The 16,203-nt window shown below is 43.8% G+C and overlaps 2 protein-coding genes across 2 annotated transcripts; both read right to left on the bottom strand.

Moving 5' to 3' along the window:
* Positions 1-362: 362 nt before the first annotated feature.
* On the bottom strand, positions 363-1,287 carry LOC134401987 (proto-oncogene Mas-like). Its single transcript, XM_063131351.1, is given in 2 exon segments — positions 363-998; positions 1,000-1,287. Coding segments are annotated over 2 exon segments (924 nt in total).
* A 12,231-nt stretch (positions 1,288-13,518) lies between these two features.
* Positions 13,519-14,493, bottom strand: LOC134401986 (mas-related G-protein coupled receptor member H-like). Its single transcript, XM_063131350.1, has one exon. It carries the CDS (start codon positions 14,491-14,493, stop codon positions 13,519-13,521), a length of 975 nt encoding a protein of 324 aa, XP_062987420.1.
* Positions 14,494-16,203: the final 1,710 nt, after the last annotated feature.

The raw sequence follows: 16,203 nt of genomic DNA, 5'->3' as shown, positions 1-16,203 counted from the left end.
CGAGGTCAGTGTAATGAGTACCCAGTTAGCTGGGGGAAAGGTAATAATGGCCGGGGAAGGCAACAGCAAACGACCCCACTATAAGGCCTGCCAAGAAAACGTCAGTGAAAGCTGGCGTCCCTCCAAGAGTCAGTAATGACTCAGTGCTTGCACGAGAGGTTCCTTTCCTTTCCAAAAGGAATCATAACTGGGGCCTAATCTACACCAAGCAGGATATTGCAGTATGAAAGCAGTACGAAAGCAGTATATAAAAGGCAGGAGCCATACTACTGCTTTATACTGCACTGACAAGGGGCCTATTGACACCTACCTTACAGTGCTTCCATACCACTTTCATCATGCAATATCCTGCTTGGTGTAGGTTAGGCCTGAGTTGGACCCCAGGGTTCCATTTGCTCTCTACTGTCTTCCTCCTCTTTGAAAACCCTCTGGAGTATGATTTTCATGCTCTCCCTAGACTGAGCCTTCTTGTTTCTTCCCACAAGGAAATAAATCAGTGGGTTCACACTGCTGTTTAAGGAGGAACACAAGATGCCAATAATAAAGAAATCAACAAATACCCTGTTAAGCAAATTACTGATGAGGTAAAAGGCAGTCAGTGGGAAAGCCAAGATCAGAAAGAAGAGCAGTGCAAACAAGATGGCTGTTAAAAGTTTCCCCCGCTTTCGTTGTTTTGATTTAAAGCAGATTTTGATGAAGAGGGCCAGACTGGAGAATGTCAGGAGCGAGAGGCAAAGCAAGGCATTGATAATAAATTTGTACTTTTGGATACTCGTATTATAGTCAGACATAGTGGAGATGGTGAAGTTAGTTCCACAGAGGAGGAAGGTAAGGACCCATATGAAGGCACACAGAGTGGTGGACAGGTGTGAGGGGTGATGGCACCGATGCCAAATGGGGAAGAGGACAGAAACACACCTCTCTATGCTGATGGTGGTCAAAAGAAGCTGTCCGGAGCTGTATGTCAATGTAAATAGCTCATAAAACATCAAAAACAAAAGGATAATCCACAAATAATTCTATCAGAAATCCCTTAAAAATAAAATGTAGGACTATCATGAGTAGGGATATAAGGACCCCAACATCAGCAACAGCCAGATTTAGGATGTAGATGGTGAAAGAGTTCCTCTTAATTTTAAAGCCAAGAAGCCAAATGACATTTCCATTTCCCACAAGTCCCAAAATGCAGATAACTACCACAATGACAGGGAGAAAAAATATATTCCAAGGGTGTATATAGTGGAAAATAAAAATTGGAGGAAGTGTTGCATCTGAGATCAGTTTCATTGCATTCAGTATAATTGTTTTTATTATTTTCCAGGTTACTATTTAATGATCCTGGGTCCATGGATGTCAGATTGAAATTGGTCCTCATATTTAAACTATGCTTGTGGTTCTTGTTCCTTCTTCATGAGTGACTCTTCTTCTGTCTTCTTCAATGTTTTCCATGAATCAGTACTCCGAGCTAATATCCATTCCTCATATAATTAAGTCCAAATGTTTGTTGTTGCTGTTTCAGTTTTTCCAATACAGATTTGTGGAGTTGTGTGATACTTCACATAAAGGTTTTGTTCTGAATGCTGAAGAAGCCTCGTGTGGTGCAGAGCGGTAAAGCAGCAGTTTCTGCAGCTGAAACTCTCCCCACAGCCTGAGTTCGATCCCAGCGGAAGCTGGTTTCAGGCAGCCGCCTCGGGTCAACTCAGCCTTCCATCCTTCCGAGGTCGGTAAAATGAGTACCCAGTTAGCTGGGGGAAAGGTAATAATGGCCGGGGAAGGCAACGGCAAACCACCCTGCTATAAGGCCTGCCAAGAAAACGTCAGTGAAAGCTGGTGTCCCTCCAAGAGTCAGTAATGACTCAGTGCTTGCACAACAGGTTCCTTTCCTTGCCTTGCCTTCTGAATGCTGAAGTCTGAATTATTTTCTCATGACTTCTCGTGGATTAAGGATCAAGGAGGAAATGGTCTCCATGGAACAACAACGCAAAAAATTAAGCAATATGGTCTGAGGTCTGCTCAGATAATTGGAAATCCAATACTGTATCAGTGTCAAACAAAGATCATAGAATCATAGAATAACAGAGTTGGAAGGGGCCTACAAGGCCATCGAGTCCAACCCCCTGCTCAATGCAGGAATCCACCCTAAAGCATCCCTGACAGATGGTTGTCCAGCTGCCTCTTGAATGCCTCTAGTGTGGGAGAGCCCACAACCTCCCTAGGTAGTTCCTTTTTCTTTCACTGCAAGTGCTTCCACTATCCCATAATGTAGACGAGAACAAATTCCCTTCCCTCATTTTTCTGCACTTCTACTAGGTTATGGATTGTTGTCAAGTAGTCTTCTGTTAAGAAAAGAGAATTTCAGCATGTCAAAAATGAATATATTCCTTTGGCATCTACAGCTATTTAACTTGAAAGAATAATTAAAATAGAATCCCCCCAAATAAAATATGTATGACTGAGTTTTATCTTGTCTTGTCTTTTCAGAGGAACACAGCAGCACTTAAGCATAGGATCTATGCCTGCCTACGTAAGGGCTGTGCAGTAACCACAAGATTACATTTGGCTTCCAATTCTGCTGTTTGCAAAACAGCACAATTTAGTTCAGATGGTTTCAGAGACTGCCTGATGTGACATCGGTATGAATCTGAATTTCGATTTGGAAATGCAAAGCTTTGGGTTTCCCATTTATTATTTATTATTTATTTATTACATTTCTATACCGCCCAATAGCCGGAGCTCTCTGGGCAGTTCACAAAAATTAAAAACATTCAAAGTATGAAACAACACTATATAACCATAATATAAAATACAATATAAAAGCTCAACCAGATAAAAACAGCAGCAATGCAAAATTATGAATTTAAAACACCAAGTTAAAATTTATTTATAGACTGTTAAAATGCTGGGAGAATAAAAAGGTCTTCACCTGGCGTCTAAAAGCATATAATGTAGGTGCCAAGCGAACCTCCTTAGGGAGCTCATTCCACAGCCGGGGTGCCACAGCGGAGAAGGCCCTCCTCCTGGTAGCCACCTGCCTCACTTCCTTTGGCAGGGGCTCACGGAGAAGGGCTCCTGTAGATGATCTTAAGGTCTGGGCAGGTACATATGGAGGAGGCGTTCCTTCAGATAGCCTGGCCCCAAGCCGTTTCGGGCTTTAAATGTTAATGCCAGCACTTTGAGTCGGGCCCGGACCTGGACTGGCAGCCAATGAAGCTGGAAAAGGACTGGCATAATGTGGTCTCGTCGGCCAGTCCCTGTTTTGTTTAACAATGCTGCCCTGTTTTGTACCAGTTGAAGTTTCCGGACCATTTTCAAAGGCAGCCCCACGTATAACGCATTGCAGTAATCCAAACGAGAGGTTATCAGAGCATGGATAAATGTAGCTAGGCTTTCTCTGTCCAGAAAAGGGTGCAGTTGGTATATCAGCCTAAGCTGTTAAAAGGTTTCCCATGAGATGTTGTGTTTCCCATTTCCAACAATATAATAATAATAATAATAATAATAATAATAATAATAATAACAACAACAACAACAATAACAACAACAACAAAAAAACAACAACAACATTTTCTGTTTTACAGATGTGGATAAAATTTGCAGGCATATTAGCATAGACAAATAGGTTCAGGAAATGTCGCACTATGTGCCTTTAAATTTTGATATATGGCTGAATTAGTTTGTAGGAATTAGTTTGTATGGAAAATGACAGAAAATGCCCCCTGATACCCAGGATAGAACAAAAAACAAGACAAATCTGGGGAAATCCTGCTGATCACCCAAGCTCAGGGGCTATGGAGTTGTGTTGAATGAAAACTATTTAAGCAAGCAGCAAATGCCACACCTTCCTGGTTCTTACAGACTCCACACACACATTTGCACACACAAAATTCCTGTTCTTGGCAGATAGAACAAGCCTAAAGCTTTTTTTAGTATATGGAGAGCTTGTTGAGAAATGTATCACATTTTGGCCACAATCTGTCTGTATCCCTCTGCCTCTATCCCTCTCTCTCTCCAATGTTACATCAGATTTGAACTCATTCCCCTGTCAGAATCAGCCGAGATCATTTCTCAATGCAGAATTTAGCTGAACCCAAAGCACAACGCTAATTCTCTCTCTCTCTCTGTGGCCATTTCTACACCAGCCCAATAGTCCGGGCTAGTCATGGCCAAGTCCATGTGCATCCAAATAATGCACAGGGTCTCCCAGGGGCAGGAGGGGATAAGCCGCCATGGGAAAACCCTATTCTTCCTGCGGTCTCAGGAACATCCCAGGACCGCAGGAGCTGTGGGGCCACTTGTCCCTGCTTTGAGCATGGGGCACGAAGCTCTTCAGGCACTCTGTGCCCATCGGAGGTAGGAGGATCAGGATCAGGGTGTATTATTTAAACAGTACTTTCATTTTTGTTGGAGTGCAAGTGTGCTCACCTCCCTTGTTGTTGTTTTAAAAATGGCAGGCGCAACATCCTCCTTCCACCTGGGATGTCGTACGTGCATGTGGATCCAGGGGGAGAATCTCACAAGATCCTCCCCCTCCCTCCCAGAAGGCTGGGAGGTGTAGAAAGCTCATGTGTGTGTGTGTGCATTTTGGTATATAACGTTATCTATAATAGAGAGTTCGTATACAAACCTTGTTTTGCTATTATAAATGATGAGATTGGGAAATGATATGTTAAGAAAGTTTGTGTGTAACTAAGAAAGGGGCCAAGACAGAGGAGAGAGACAGCAAGTATACATCCCGTTGAACTATACACATTCCATTCCTGAAATCTGCAGTCCGTCTCTTACAAGCTGCAGAGTTTGCCATAAAATGTACTAACACCTTAAAATGTTATCATCCCAAAAGCAGATTTGGCAAAAGGAAAGCAAACCACAACATAGCAAACTGCTCAGATAAAAAAAAAAGCAAAGCCTATGATCGTTGTCCACTTTCCAATACATTCATTATTATTTCATCTTTCTTTGGTGGGGTTATGCTAAGACGTAGACACTTGCAAATAATTTCAGCCCTCCTTCCTTGGGCGATTTCTCAGTGATGGTTTCAGAAGTCCCCATCAATTCAGGGAGCATTGTGGTTATGCTCAAGCCCCCTTAAAGGATTAGACAAACTGCTTGCATGTAGACTGTGCCGCAAAGGTTTGTATTGCTTTCATGAAATCTGCACTTCTCTTACAAACTCCAGAGTTTGGGGTTTCCTAGTAGACCTTAATGACTATCTATTATTTTTTTACATACCTGTGAGTGTGTAATAGCAGATCAGAAGCCTCCAGATAAAATAGGTGGAAGAAAACAGCAGTCCTGACCATTGCCACACCAGTATCCTGTGCTAGAATTGTGGATGATGGCGTGATCTGCAGAAAAAACCTTGCAACCTCCAAGTTCTGGGGGAAATAAATATCTCACCAATCTCACAGAAATATATAAAGGAGATCCCCCTTTTATCTTCATAACATCAGCCTGCTAATACCATATGACCAGAAGACGACGTCATTTTATTGGTAGTCCAGATAGTAATAACTGAACTTAGAAGGAGGAGACTTTTGGTATATAATGTACAAAATGCCTTAATGTGCACCCTTTCCAAAAGCAGATTGGTGAGAAAAAAGGGGGTATAGCCATGACATAGCAGGCTGCACCGATGAAAGAGCAACACATATGATCTTAGTCTACTTTCCAATACATTGTTGGTTATTTCATCTTTATTTGATGGGGTTAAACTGAAAGGCAGACACAAATAATTTCAGCACTTCTAGGATTCAGGAACCATTGCTGTTACGCTGAAGCCCAATTAAAGTGACACTCAATTGAGAGGGAGCATCATTATAAGTGGTTTGCTTGTTGGCTCTGTCCTGACTTGGCTGGCTGATTCCAGATAGAGAAGTTGAGAGTGACCCACTGCGTCTGGGAGTTCAGTGGAGTTCCCCACTCCTGGACCTTGCTTGCAAAGTTGCTGGATGCTCACGGCCACCTGCTCCTCGATGAGAGCTGCCATTGTTACCCAATCCCTACCACCAATGAGGACTGAGTGCTCATAGAGCATATCATACAGAGTGCGGGGGGATGGGACTGGAGGAATAGGAGGAATAGGATGAAGAATTGTGGAGGACAGCACATGACTGATGACTGAAGTACTTAACAGGAGCACTCCAGGCCCACACCCTAACATTTTGTTGCTAGTATCATTTTCTAAATATATCCTAATTGCATTCAGATGTGATTAATGTGTTTCACTTTCACTGGAGACTCAGGTTCAAATTGCACCTACTAGGGAGTTTTGCAATATTTCCTCTCCATGTATTCAGCCAGACAAACCAAGGTAAGATGAGTCTGGGGCAGGATCTACAGTACTGCTTTATAAAGGGTTATAATGGTATTGACAACTGTTGGGGCCCACGACACATGCAGTATACAGTTTTCAAACCATTTAGCTTGCTTGTTGTAGGTCTGGCCTGGGTTACAAGAATGGGGTTTGGGAAGGGGCCATTCAGCTCCACCCCCCTACAGTTAGCATTGAGGTGAAGAATGCATACTACTGCTCATCAATGAACACTCAACTTCGGGAGAACGATCTTGAGCTAAACAACAACAGCAACAACCCTGCACAGCTGGAACAATTGATATCCGAATGACTTTCATCCTCTCAGACACGGTTTCTAATTTTCTGAAAATCTCTGTGATGTGCTGCTTTTGTTTTGTGCCTCTTCATCTTTATTTGTACACAATCCAGCTGAGAATGAGCTCTACAGGCAGGGCCAGGGAGGGAGATAAGGCAACGTGACACAACATAGTCACGCATGCCACGTAAACATTGGAGCAGGGTGGGGTGGGCAGAGACACTCTTTATTTAATGCAGGCCTGTTCCCTGTTGTGCCCTCTTTGCCAGTGGTGGCTACCTCTCCACCCACCCTGTGAGTCATGTTGGATTATGCAATTGCCCCCTGGGGCAAGGTAGTTCCTGTTCATCAACAAAATGCATTTTTGTTCATCAAAACTGGCCTTGTTGATATGGGTTTTTTGCTTACTCTACAAGATGTAGTAGAGCTGGGAAGTGTTAGCATTTAGCTGCTTAGTTGGGATAGTTTGGCCACATTGACCAGGGTGTGTTGGCTTGGGAAGGGATGCCTTGAGGCAGGTTTATGGTGACTGACCATGAGAAGACACACCTTTCAGGGCTGTGGGCCCTGTGGGGAGGGTCTAGATGGTCTCTGTGGTTAAGATGTAGCATTGATTTGGAGTTGTTGGGCCCCAGGGGGGAATGAATTGGGAAGGTCTGGAATATGAGCAAAGTGTAGACAACTTATGCCCACCCTAGCTTGGGGTGGGTTTCAGCTGTGCTGAATATACATCAGGTTTGTCTGTGCACATATTCTCCTTTGCAAATTCTGAATTATATAAATGTGGCTCGCTCTTAGTTCAACCCATTTCCCGAGTCTTATATCTGATTTGTCTGCTTTCAACTGAAAAACAAAAAACAGATTACCAGCAGATATCCAGGCAAGATTCTGATGATGATGATAATGATGATATTCAATGGTTTCCTGACATTAACTGTCAAAGGCATGTGCCCAGTGTCTTTCCACATTTTGGACTTTATTTATTTATTTATTTATTTATTTATTTATTACATTTTTATACCGCCCAATAGCCGAAGCTCTCTGGGCGGTTCACAAAAATTAAAATCATCATAAAACAGCCAACAAGTTAAAAATACAAATACAAAATACAATATAAAAAGCACAACCAGGATAAAACCACGCAGCAAAATTGATATAAGGTTAAAATACAGAGTTAAAACAGTATAATTTAAATTTAAGTTAAAATTAAGTGTTAAAATACTGAGTGAATAAAAAGGTCTTCAGCTGGCGACGAAAGGAGTACAGTGTAGGCGCCAGGCGGACCTCTCTGGGGAGCTCATTCCACAACCGGGGTGCCACAGCGGAGAAAGCCCTCCTCCTAGTAGCCACCTGCCTCACTTCCTTTGGCAGGGGCTCACGGAGAAGGGCCCCTGTAGATGATCTTAAGGTCCGGGCAGGTACATATGGGAGGAGACGTTCCTTCAAATAACCTGGCCCCAAACCGTTTAGGGCTTTAAATGTCAATACCAGCACTTTGAATCGGGCCCGGACCTGGACTGGCAGCCAATGAAGTTGTAAAAGGACTGGCGTAATGTGATCTCGCCAGCCAGTCCCTGTTAGTAGACGGGTTGCCCTGTTTTGTACCAGCTGAAGCTTCCGGACCGTTTTCAAAGGCAGCCCCACGTATAACGCATTGCAGTAATCCAAACGAGAGGTTATCAGAGCATGGATAACTGTAGCTAGGCTATCACTGTCCAGATAAGGGCGCAGTTGGTATATCAGCCTAAGCTGATAAAAGGTGCTCTTTGCCACTGAGTTCACCTGTGCCTCAAGTGACAGTTCTGGATCGAAGAGCACCCCCAAACTACGGACCCGATCCTTTAGGGAGAGTGCAACCCCGTCCAGGACAGGGCAAACATCACCTCGCCGGACAAATGAACCACCCGCTAACAGTACCTCCGTCTTGTCTGGATTGAGTCTCAGTTTGTTAGCCCTCATCCAGTCCATTACCGTGCCCAGGCACTGGTTCAGAACAGTCACTGCCTCACCTGGGTTTGATGAAAAGGAAAGGTAGAGCTGGGTGTCATCCGCATATTGATGACACCTCAGTCCACATCTCCGGATAACCTCCCCCAGCGGCTTCATGTATATGTTAAACAGCATAGGGGATAAAATAGAGCCCTGCGGAACCCCATGGCTTAGGAGCCACGGCACAGAGCAATAATCCCCCAGCACCACCTTCTGGAATCGGCCATCCAAGTAGGAGCGGAACCACTGCAACGCAGTACCTCCAACTCCCAGTTCAGACAACCTATCCAGAAGGATACCATGGTCGATGGTATCGAAGGCCGCTGAGAGGTCCAGGAGAACCAACAGGGTCGCACTCCCCCTGTCTCTCTCCCGACAGAGGTCATCCCACAGGGCGACCAAGGCAGTTTCTGTTCCAAAACCAGGCCTGAAACCCGATTGAAATGGATCTAGATAATCCGTTTCATTCAAGAGTGCCTGGAGTTGTCCTGCAACCACCCGCTCAAGCACCTTGCCCAGGAAAGGGATATTAGCCACCGGCCTGTAGTTGTTAACATCTTCCGGGTCCAGATTAGGCTTCTTCAGGAGTGGTCTAATTACCGCCTCTTTTAAAGAGGCCGGCACCACTCCCTCTCTCAAGGAGGCATTTACAACCTCCTGGACCCAGCCGGCGATCCCCTCCTTATTTGATGTAATGAGCCACGAGGGGCAAGGGGCAAGCACACAGGTGGTCGACCGGACTTGGCCAAGCACCTTGTCCACATCCTCGGGCCTCAATAACTGAAACTCATCCAATAAAACTGAGCCGGACGGCGCTCTGAACGCCTCTACTAGTGGTGCTGCATTAAGTGTGGTGTCCAATTCATGACGAATCTGAGCGACTTTATCTTCAAAGTGCCGTGCAAACTCGTCACAGCGTGCTACCGAGGGTTCAACTATCTCACGCCCTGGCCCAGAGTGTAACAGGCCACGAACCACTCGGAAAAGCTCCGCCGGACGACACCGAGAAGACGCAATGCTGGTGGAAAAGAACTGCCTCTTTGCCACCCTCACCGCCACAGAGTAGGCTCGATAGTGAGCTCTAGCCCGTGTTCGATCAGACCCAGCACGAGTTTTCCTCCACCTGCGTTCTTTATATCATAGATATGACTATCTGTGTCTGAGCAAAATGTCATGAAGGCTTCATTTAATGTACTAGCCAGGCAGGAGAAAATGTTTTTCATTGCTTCAAAGATAATTAGTCATATTAGACACAAACAAGTGGCAATGATGCTTCGTGGCTTTAGGATGTTTTAAAGATGTTTTAATAGTTTTTAATGTGTATTTTATGTCATGTTTACTGTTTGTTTTATACTTTGAACGGACTTAGTTGTTGTGAACCGCCCAGGGAACTTTGGCTGTTGGGTGGTATAGAAATGCAAATAATAATACAAATAGTAATAATAATAATAATAATAATAATAATAATAATAGTTATTCAATTAATTCCTATCAATGGCTCCTATTCCTTCATGGAATTGCCTTTCTCCTTGAAGCAATCTGGAAAGAATCTCGAAAGGAAACAGAGGATGGGAACGCATTGGATGCTCTTTTTGATCCCAATGAGTGCACAAACTACAAAAAATAGAATAACATGAACGATATCATACATCAATGCTGAACAAAGAATATACAAGCATCAGCAATCACCAAAGCAATTAAACTGCGTTGACGTTGACACTAAAGGTGCAATGTGAACTACCTTGGGGAGTGACTGAGTTGGTGCCACTGACAAGAAGGCCCTGTGATGTGTAGACACCTTCTGCACCTCAGATGCAGGAGAGGTCAGTTGCAAGGTCTGCTTAGAGTGTGCAATTAATAGGGGGGAGGGTCATATAGGTGGCATCTGTCACGTTTACACCTGCAGGCAAAATGTCATCAGAACCATGTGATGAATTTCAAATGAAGACAAAACAAAGACAGAGAAATTTCTGAGAGGAGTTTTGCACTTCCACAGCTTGTCACAGGGTTTTTGTCAAGGTGAAGTCTGGTGGTTCTTTTTAGAGATATATTTTAAGGAGAGCTTGATAAAACACAATAATAAAAAAGGAACTTTCCTAGAGGGAATTTCTAAGCACTGTGCACGGACCCCTGATCCGCTTCGGAGCCCGTTTTGGATCCTCTGAATTGGGCTTGATTCACCTCGGATTGATCCAGACCTCCCTTGATCTGCCTCGGACCCAAATCCAAAGCAAGATTCGGACCTCCGAATCAGGATTCGGATGAGTTTCCCCATAGATTTGCATTGTGAGAAATAAATAACTATTCATTTTTCATTTTTCAAGATATCAACATGAAAATTGTTGAGATTAAAGAAGGCTTCACGGCTGTCATCTGTGGAAATTCTCAGAGATCTCTGTTCAGCGGTTTTGTTGCAATTAATTTTTTTAAAAAAATGATTTTTCAAAGGAACAGTTCAAGGAGTCTTAGCAAAGAGAGAACGTCTGTGTATTCCAGAAGATCACACGCTCCCCATTCAAGTGCAAATCTCCACTGTGTTGTATAGGTACCCTAACACAGCCTGTGGGCCATTCCATTCAGACTCCAATTAGCAGTAAGGGTGTATAAGTGAGGAACTACTAGGTAGACCAGTCACTAATACACAGATAGTGTGGCTGGCTATGCAAAGCAGAAGAACATAATACTGGACGCCTGTGCAGGAGCTTTACACAGGCAGTCACAGACGCAGTCAGAAGCAGCAGTCAGTGATGATGATGGGGGCACAAATCAGTGAGAGCCCAAGACTGTGTCGATTTCCAATCTTGCAGCTAGAAATACAAACCGAGCTAGCAAGGTGGGCACAGTGGTTCAAAAACCATAGACAGTGAGGCCCTTTCTACACCTAAAGATTATCCCAGGAAAATGCCTGCTCCCAGGATCCCCTGCATGTCATTTGGATGCACAGGGATGAGCCCAGGATGATCCCAGGGGAAAAGGCAGGTGTAGAAACGGCCTGAGAGATGCTGTGGCATCAACTGAACAGGACGGTATGAAGAGAGGAGTATGATCCCTTCCTTCACAGTTGACTTACTGAACTCTAAGCACAGCCAGTCATACGATGATGAAGGGAAATAATCAACAAAGTCCAGATACTACTTTCTCACCTTTCAGGAGAAAAAGTGGACAGTTGGGCTCGCAGGCAGGCAGGCTGGCAGAGGAGGCCGGCACCGAGGTGCTCTCGCATTGCACGAGTAAGCAATAGATCCATGGGCGATAGACAGCAACGAGAGATCCGCTCCCATCTCAAAGTGGTCCCACCCCATGCTGGTCTGTCACTGGTCACCACAGGAGCAGGGTTAAGAATGGAAGATTGGTTGGAGAGTGGAGAGAGAGGCTCTGCCTGCTGCTACTCTTCCCCCACATCCTGGAGGATCTCCTGAGCCTGACTCTCAACCACGCTGAGGACCTCAAGAATGTCTGGCATAAGGTCCCTCACTGGGCTCCCCTCAACCACTAGAGAAGGAGATGGTGATACTCCTCCTACTACTTCCAGGGCACTGACAAAGGGCAAATCATAATAATAATTTACCCAACCTCAAAAAGTGACCTGCATACAGCACTAGCAGAATCAGGCACCTCTGCCTGCTCCTGCTGTTCCCCCAGCCAAGAAGGGAGCCTATTGAGTTTCACTGCAGGCGAGACAGGCCTGCCTAGTAGTGCTAGGCCCTCCACTACCACCACACACCCCTGCCACACACAGCCTGCTGCTGCATTTCATTTTGAAAAAGACTTTATGATATAGTCTTCTGTTATTGTGTGCTGGTTTGCCCTCACAATAGTTTGCTTATATACTGCTTTGCCCTCACAATTGCGTGCTTGTGTGTAGCCTGCTTTACAGTAACACAGGCAGCCCACCAACACACACACACACACACACACACACACACACACACACACAGAGAGAGAGAGAGAGAGAGAGAGAGAGAGAGAGAGGATAGAAAACCCTATCAAAAGCCACTGATAGCTTTCTAATCCAGAAATGTATCCAACCCCGATTTAAAGCCATCCCAATTGGTGGTCATCACTACATCTTGTGGTAGTGATTTCCTTCAGATTAATGATGTGCAGTGTGAACACGTACTACGTTTTCTCTGCCCTGAATCTCCCACCAATCAGCCTCATGATCTTTAGAGAGTGAGAAGAAGGTCTCCCTATCCACATTCTCTGCACCATGAATACTTTTCTACGTCTCCATCATGTCACCCCTTAGCCTCCTTTTTCCCAGCTGAACAATCACAACCGTTGTAAATAAAACTAGCAACAACAGGGGCAATGTCAGCAACACCAGTACTAATTTCACAAGAAAGCCACAGTAAAATGATATGTTTTCAAGGCCTCTTTAAAAGCCTGCAAAGAGAGCGCAAGTTGAACCTCCACTGGGAACCTGTTCCAAAGGTGTGGGCCCCACACCTTTGGACTACCATTCACATTTAGCTTATAATATTTTGGCCCCATTCCTATGGATATTTTTTAGGAAGGGGGTAGGATGTTTGCTGATGGCTGGCATTTGGGGGGAATGTTTCTTGCATGCCAAACAGGTTGGAGTATAACTACTTATTCTTCATTGTAGTACCCTACATGTTAACCATCTTGTTGTTGCCTATCAGTGATATCTGAATGGTGGAGAAGATACCATGGAGCTTCTTGTTGATCTCTGGAACGTCTAATTTGCAGGAGGAGGATTAACAGAGATCTGTCCTAAAGTACTTCTTTCCTCACAATTCAGTCCATTCTCCAAAGGAAAGAGGCATCACCTGCTTCAAAGAAGCTGATCTAACACAATTAATGAAATGTCTTAAGGAATGTGCACCAATTGCTACTATCTCGACAAAGGTAGAGGGTGATTCTTGTGACTCTTATAAAGGTGGAGTAATAACCATGTTTAAACTGTGGATTCCAATATTTCCTCCTCTTCCTTGAAAACTCTCTGGAGGATAGCCTTCATAGTCTCCCTAGACTGGCTCTTCTTCTTTCTCCCAACCAGGAAATAAATCAGTGGATTAACACTGCTGTTTAGGGAGGCACCTATGTAGCTATAGTGAAATAGATGTCTATAATGCATGGATTCAATTACAAAAATGTTAATGAAGTGAGTAGCACTAAGTGGAAAAGCAAATACAAGGAAGAAGAGGAGAGTAAGCAAGATTGTTCTTATAAGTCTCCTCCGCTGATTCTTTTGTGATTTAAAACAGACTTTGATAAAAAGGATGAGAGAGGAGATAGCCATGAGGGGAAGGCAAAGAAAGCAAGTCGCAATATACAGGTAGCCTATTTTGACAGGTGTGCTGAACTGATTTGTCAGACTGAGAGTGCTGGGAATTGCAAAGAGCGAGGAGGAGATGACCCATATGAGAGCACACACAGTGGTGGACAGGTGTGTTGGCCGGTGACATCGATGCCAAATTGGGAAGAGGACAGACACACACCTCTCGATGCTGATGGCTGCCAAAAGGACTTGGCTAATGTTGTGTATGGAGTAAAAGGATAATACTAAGAACTGCCATATCAACAAATCGAAAAATACATTTGTAAATGTCCCTAGAATGGAAAATATAGAAAGTATAAATAAGCATAGAAGGACCCCAAAGTCAGCAACAGCCAAATTCAGGATGAAGGTGGTGAAAGGATTCCTCTTCATGCGGAAGCCAAGAAGCCAGAGGACGTTTCCATTCCCAAGAAGTCCAAAACTGCAGATTAAACAAATTGCCAAAAAGAAAATAAGGTCCTGTAAAGAATATCCATTTAAGTTGTGACCTGAGCTATTATCGGTTGGAATTGCAGTTCCATTGCATGTTTCATAACACTCCTCTCTAGCCTCCAAAGAGGAAAGGGATGTCAGGTTGGAATTGTTCATCATGTTCAATCTCTGCTTTGAGACAACGTCTTCTGTGGATACGCCAGCTAGGAAAGTACAGAGAGATTGGATCAGTTTTTGCTATGAAGCTGAACCAGAATGACAGAAAGAGCTGTAGAGTTTTGCCTTGAATCGCTGGCTTCATGCCTTGAACAGGTTTCAATAACCATTTATTGATTTAGTTAATTTATAATGAAGTGGCACTGCTGTTGCTCTTAGCCATCTGTATGGAAAAGGGGAGGATATAAATGGAAGTAAGACATAGGAAGTATTTCTCTTTCAATTTCAGGCTTTTAACACAGCAGTTGGCATATGAGTTCTTTCGTCCTATTGGTAAGTTAAGCTCCTTATTTAATTTACAGCTTACAGCTGCAATTGTGGGTTTGGTTTTATACTGATGTTTGTTGTTTTGTTGAACATTTATTGCTTGAATTACCGTATTGTTTGTTTATTTTGAGGTTTTATTATGGTTTTTTATGTGTTTTATTCTTATATGTTGGTTATAGAAAGGCAGCCTATGGATATTTTAAATAAATAATAAATAATGTTATAGGCATCCAACCATACCTAACCTGGACACCCAGCCTACTGCTGGCAGTTGGTCCCATACCAGAAACTATGAAAAGGAGGTCAGGGTTCCTGTATCTTTAACAGTTGCATAGAAAAGGGAATTTCAGCAGGTGTCATTTGTATATATGGAGAACCTGGTGAAATTCCCTCTTCATCCCAACAGTTAAAGCTGCAGGAGCTATACTAGTGACCAGATTTAAAACAGGGCAGGGACGCCGGGGGCAGGAGGTGATGAGCACAAGTGTTCCCAGGGAGAAATCAACCCTATTCTTCCTGCAGTCTCAGGATTGTCCAGGGACTGCAGGAGGTATGTGGCCACCTGCCTCTGCTTTGGGATTGGGGCAGGAAGCTCTTCAGGCACTATGTGCCCATCAGGGGTGAGGTGGATGAAGATCAGGGTGTATTTTTATATAAAAAATATTTTTTTGTTGGAGGACAAGTGTGCTCAGTTCCATGGTTGTTTTTTTTATAAAAAATGGCAGGCTCAACATCCTCCTTCCTCCTGGGATGTTGTGCGCGTGTGTGGATCAGGTGGGGGAATCTCACAAGATCCTCCCCCTCCCTCCCAGAAGGCTGGGAGGTGTAGAAAGGGTGTGTGTGTGTGTGTAAATGTTATCTATAATAGAGAGTTGGTGTACAAAACTTGTTTTGCTATTATAAATGATGAGATTGGAAAATGGGATGATAAGAAAGTTTGTGTGTAACTAAGAAAGAGGCCAAGACAGAGGAGAGAGACAGCAAGTATACATCCCGTTGAAATATACATATTCCATTCTGAAATCTGCAGTCCGTCTCTTACAAGCTGCAGAGTTTGCCATAAAATGTACTAACACCTTAAAATGTTATCATCCCCAAAGCAGATTTGGCAAAAGGAAAGCAAACCACAACATAGCAAACTGCTCAGATAAAAGAAAAGAAAAGAAAAAAAGAGCAAAGCCTATGATCATTGTGTACTTTCCAATACAATCTTTATTATTTCATCTTTATTTGGTGGGGTTATGCTAAAACATAGATATTTGCAAATAATTTCGGCTCTCCTTGGGCGATTTCTCAGTGATGGTTTCAGAAGTCCCCATTGATTCAGGAAGCACTGTGGTTATGCTCAAGCCCCCTTAAAGGATTACACAAACTGCTTGCATGTAG

The sequence above is a fragment of the Elgaria multicarinata genome, chromosome 7 (assembly GCF_023053635.1).
Source record: "Elgaria multicarinata webbii isolate HBS135686 ecotype San Diego chromosome 7, rElgMul1.1.pri, whole genome shotgun sequence".
In the NCBI taxonomy this organism is placed as follows: domain Eukaryota; kingdom Metazoa; phylum Chordata; class Lepidosauria; order Squamata; family Anguidae; genus Elgaria; species Elgaria multicarinata.
The sequence above is the reverse complement of the archived record's forward strand: the minus strand, read 5'-3'. Positions and strand labels throughout refer to the sequence as shown.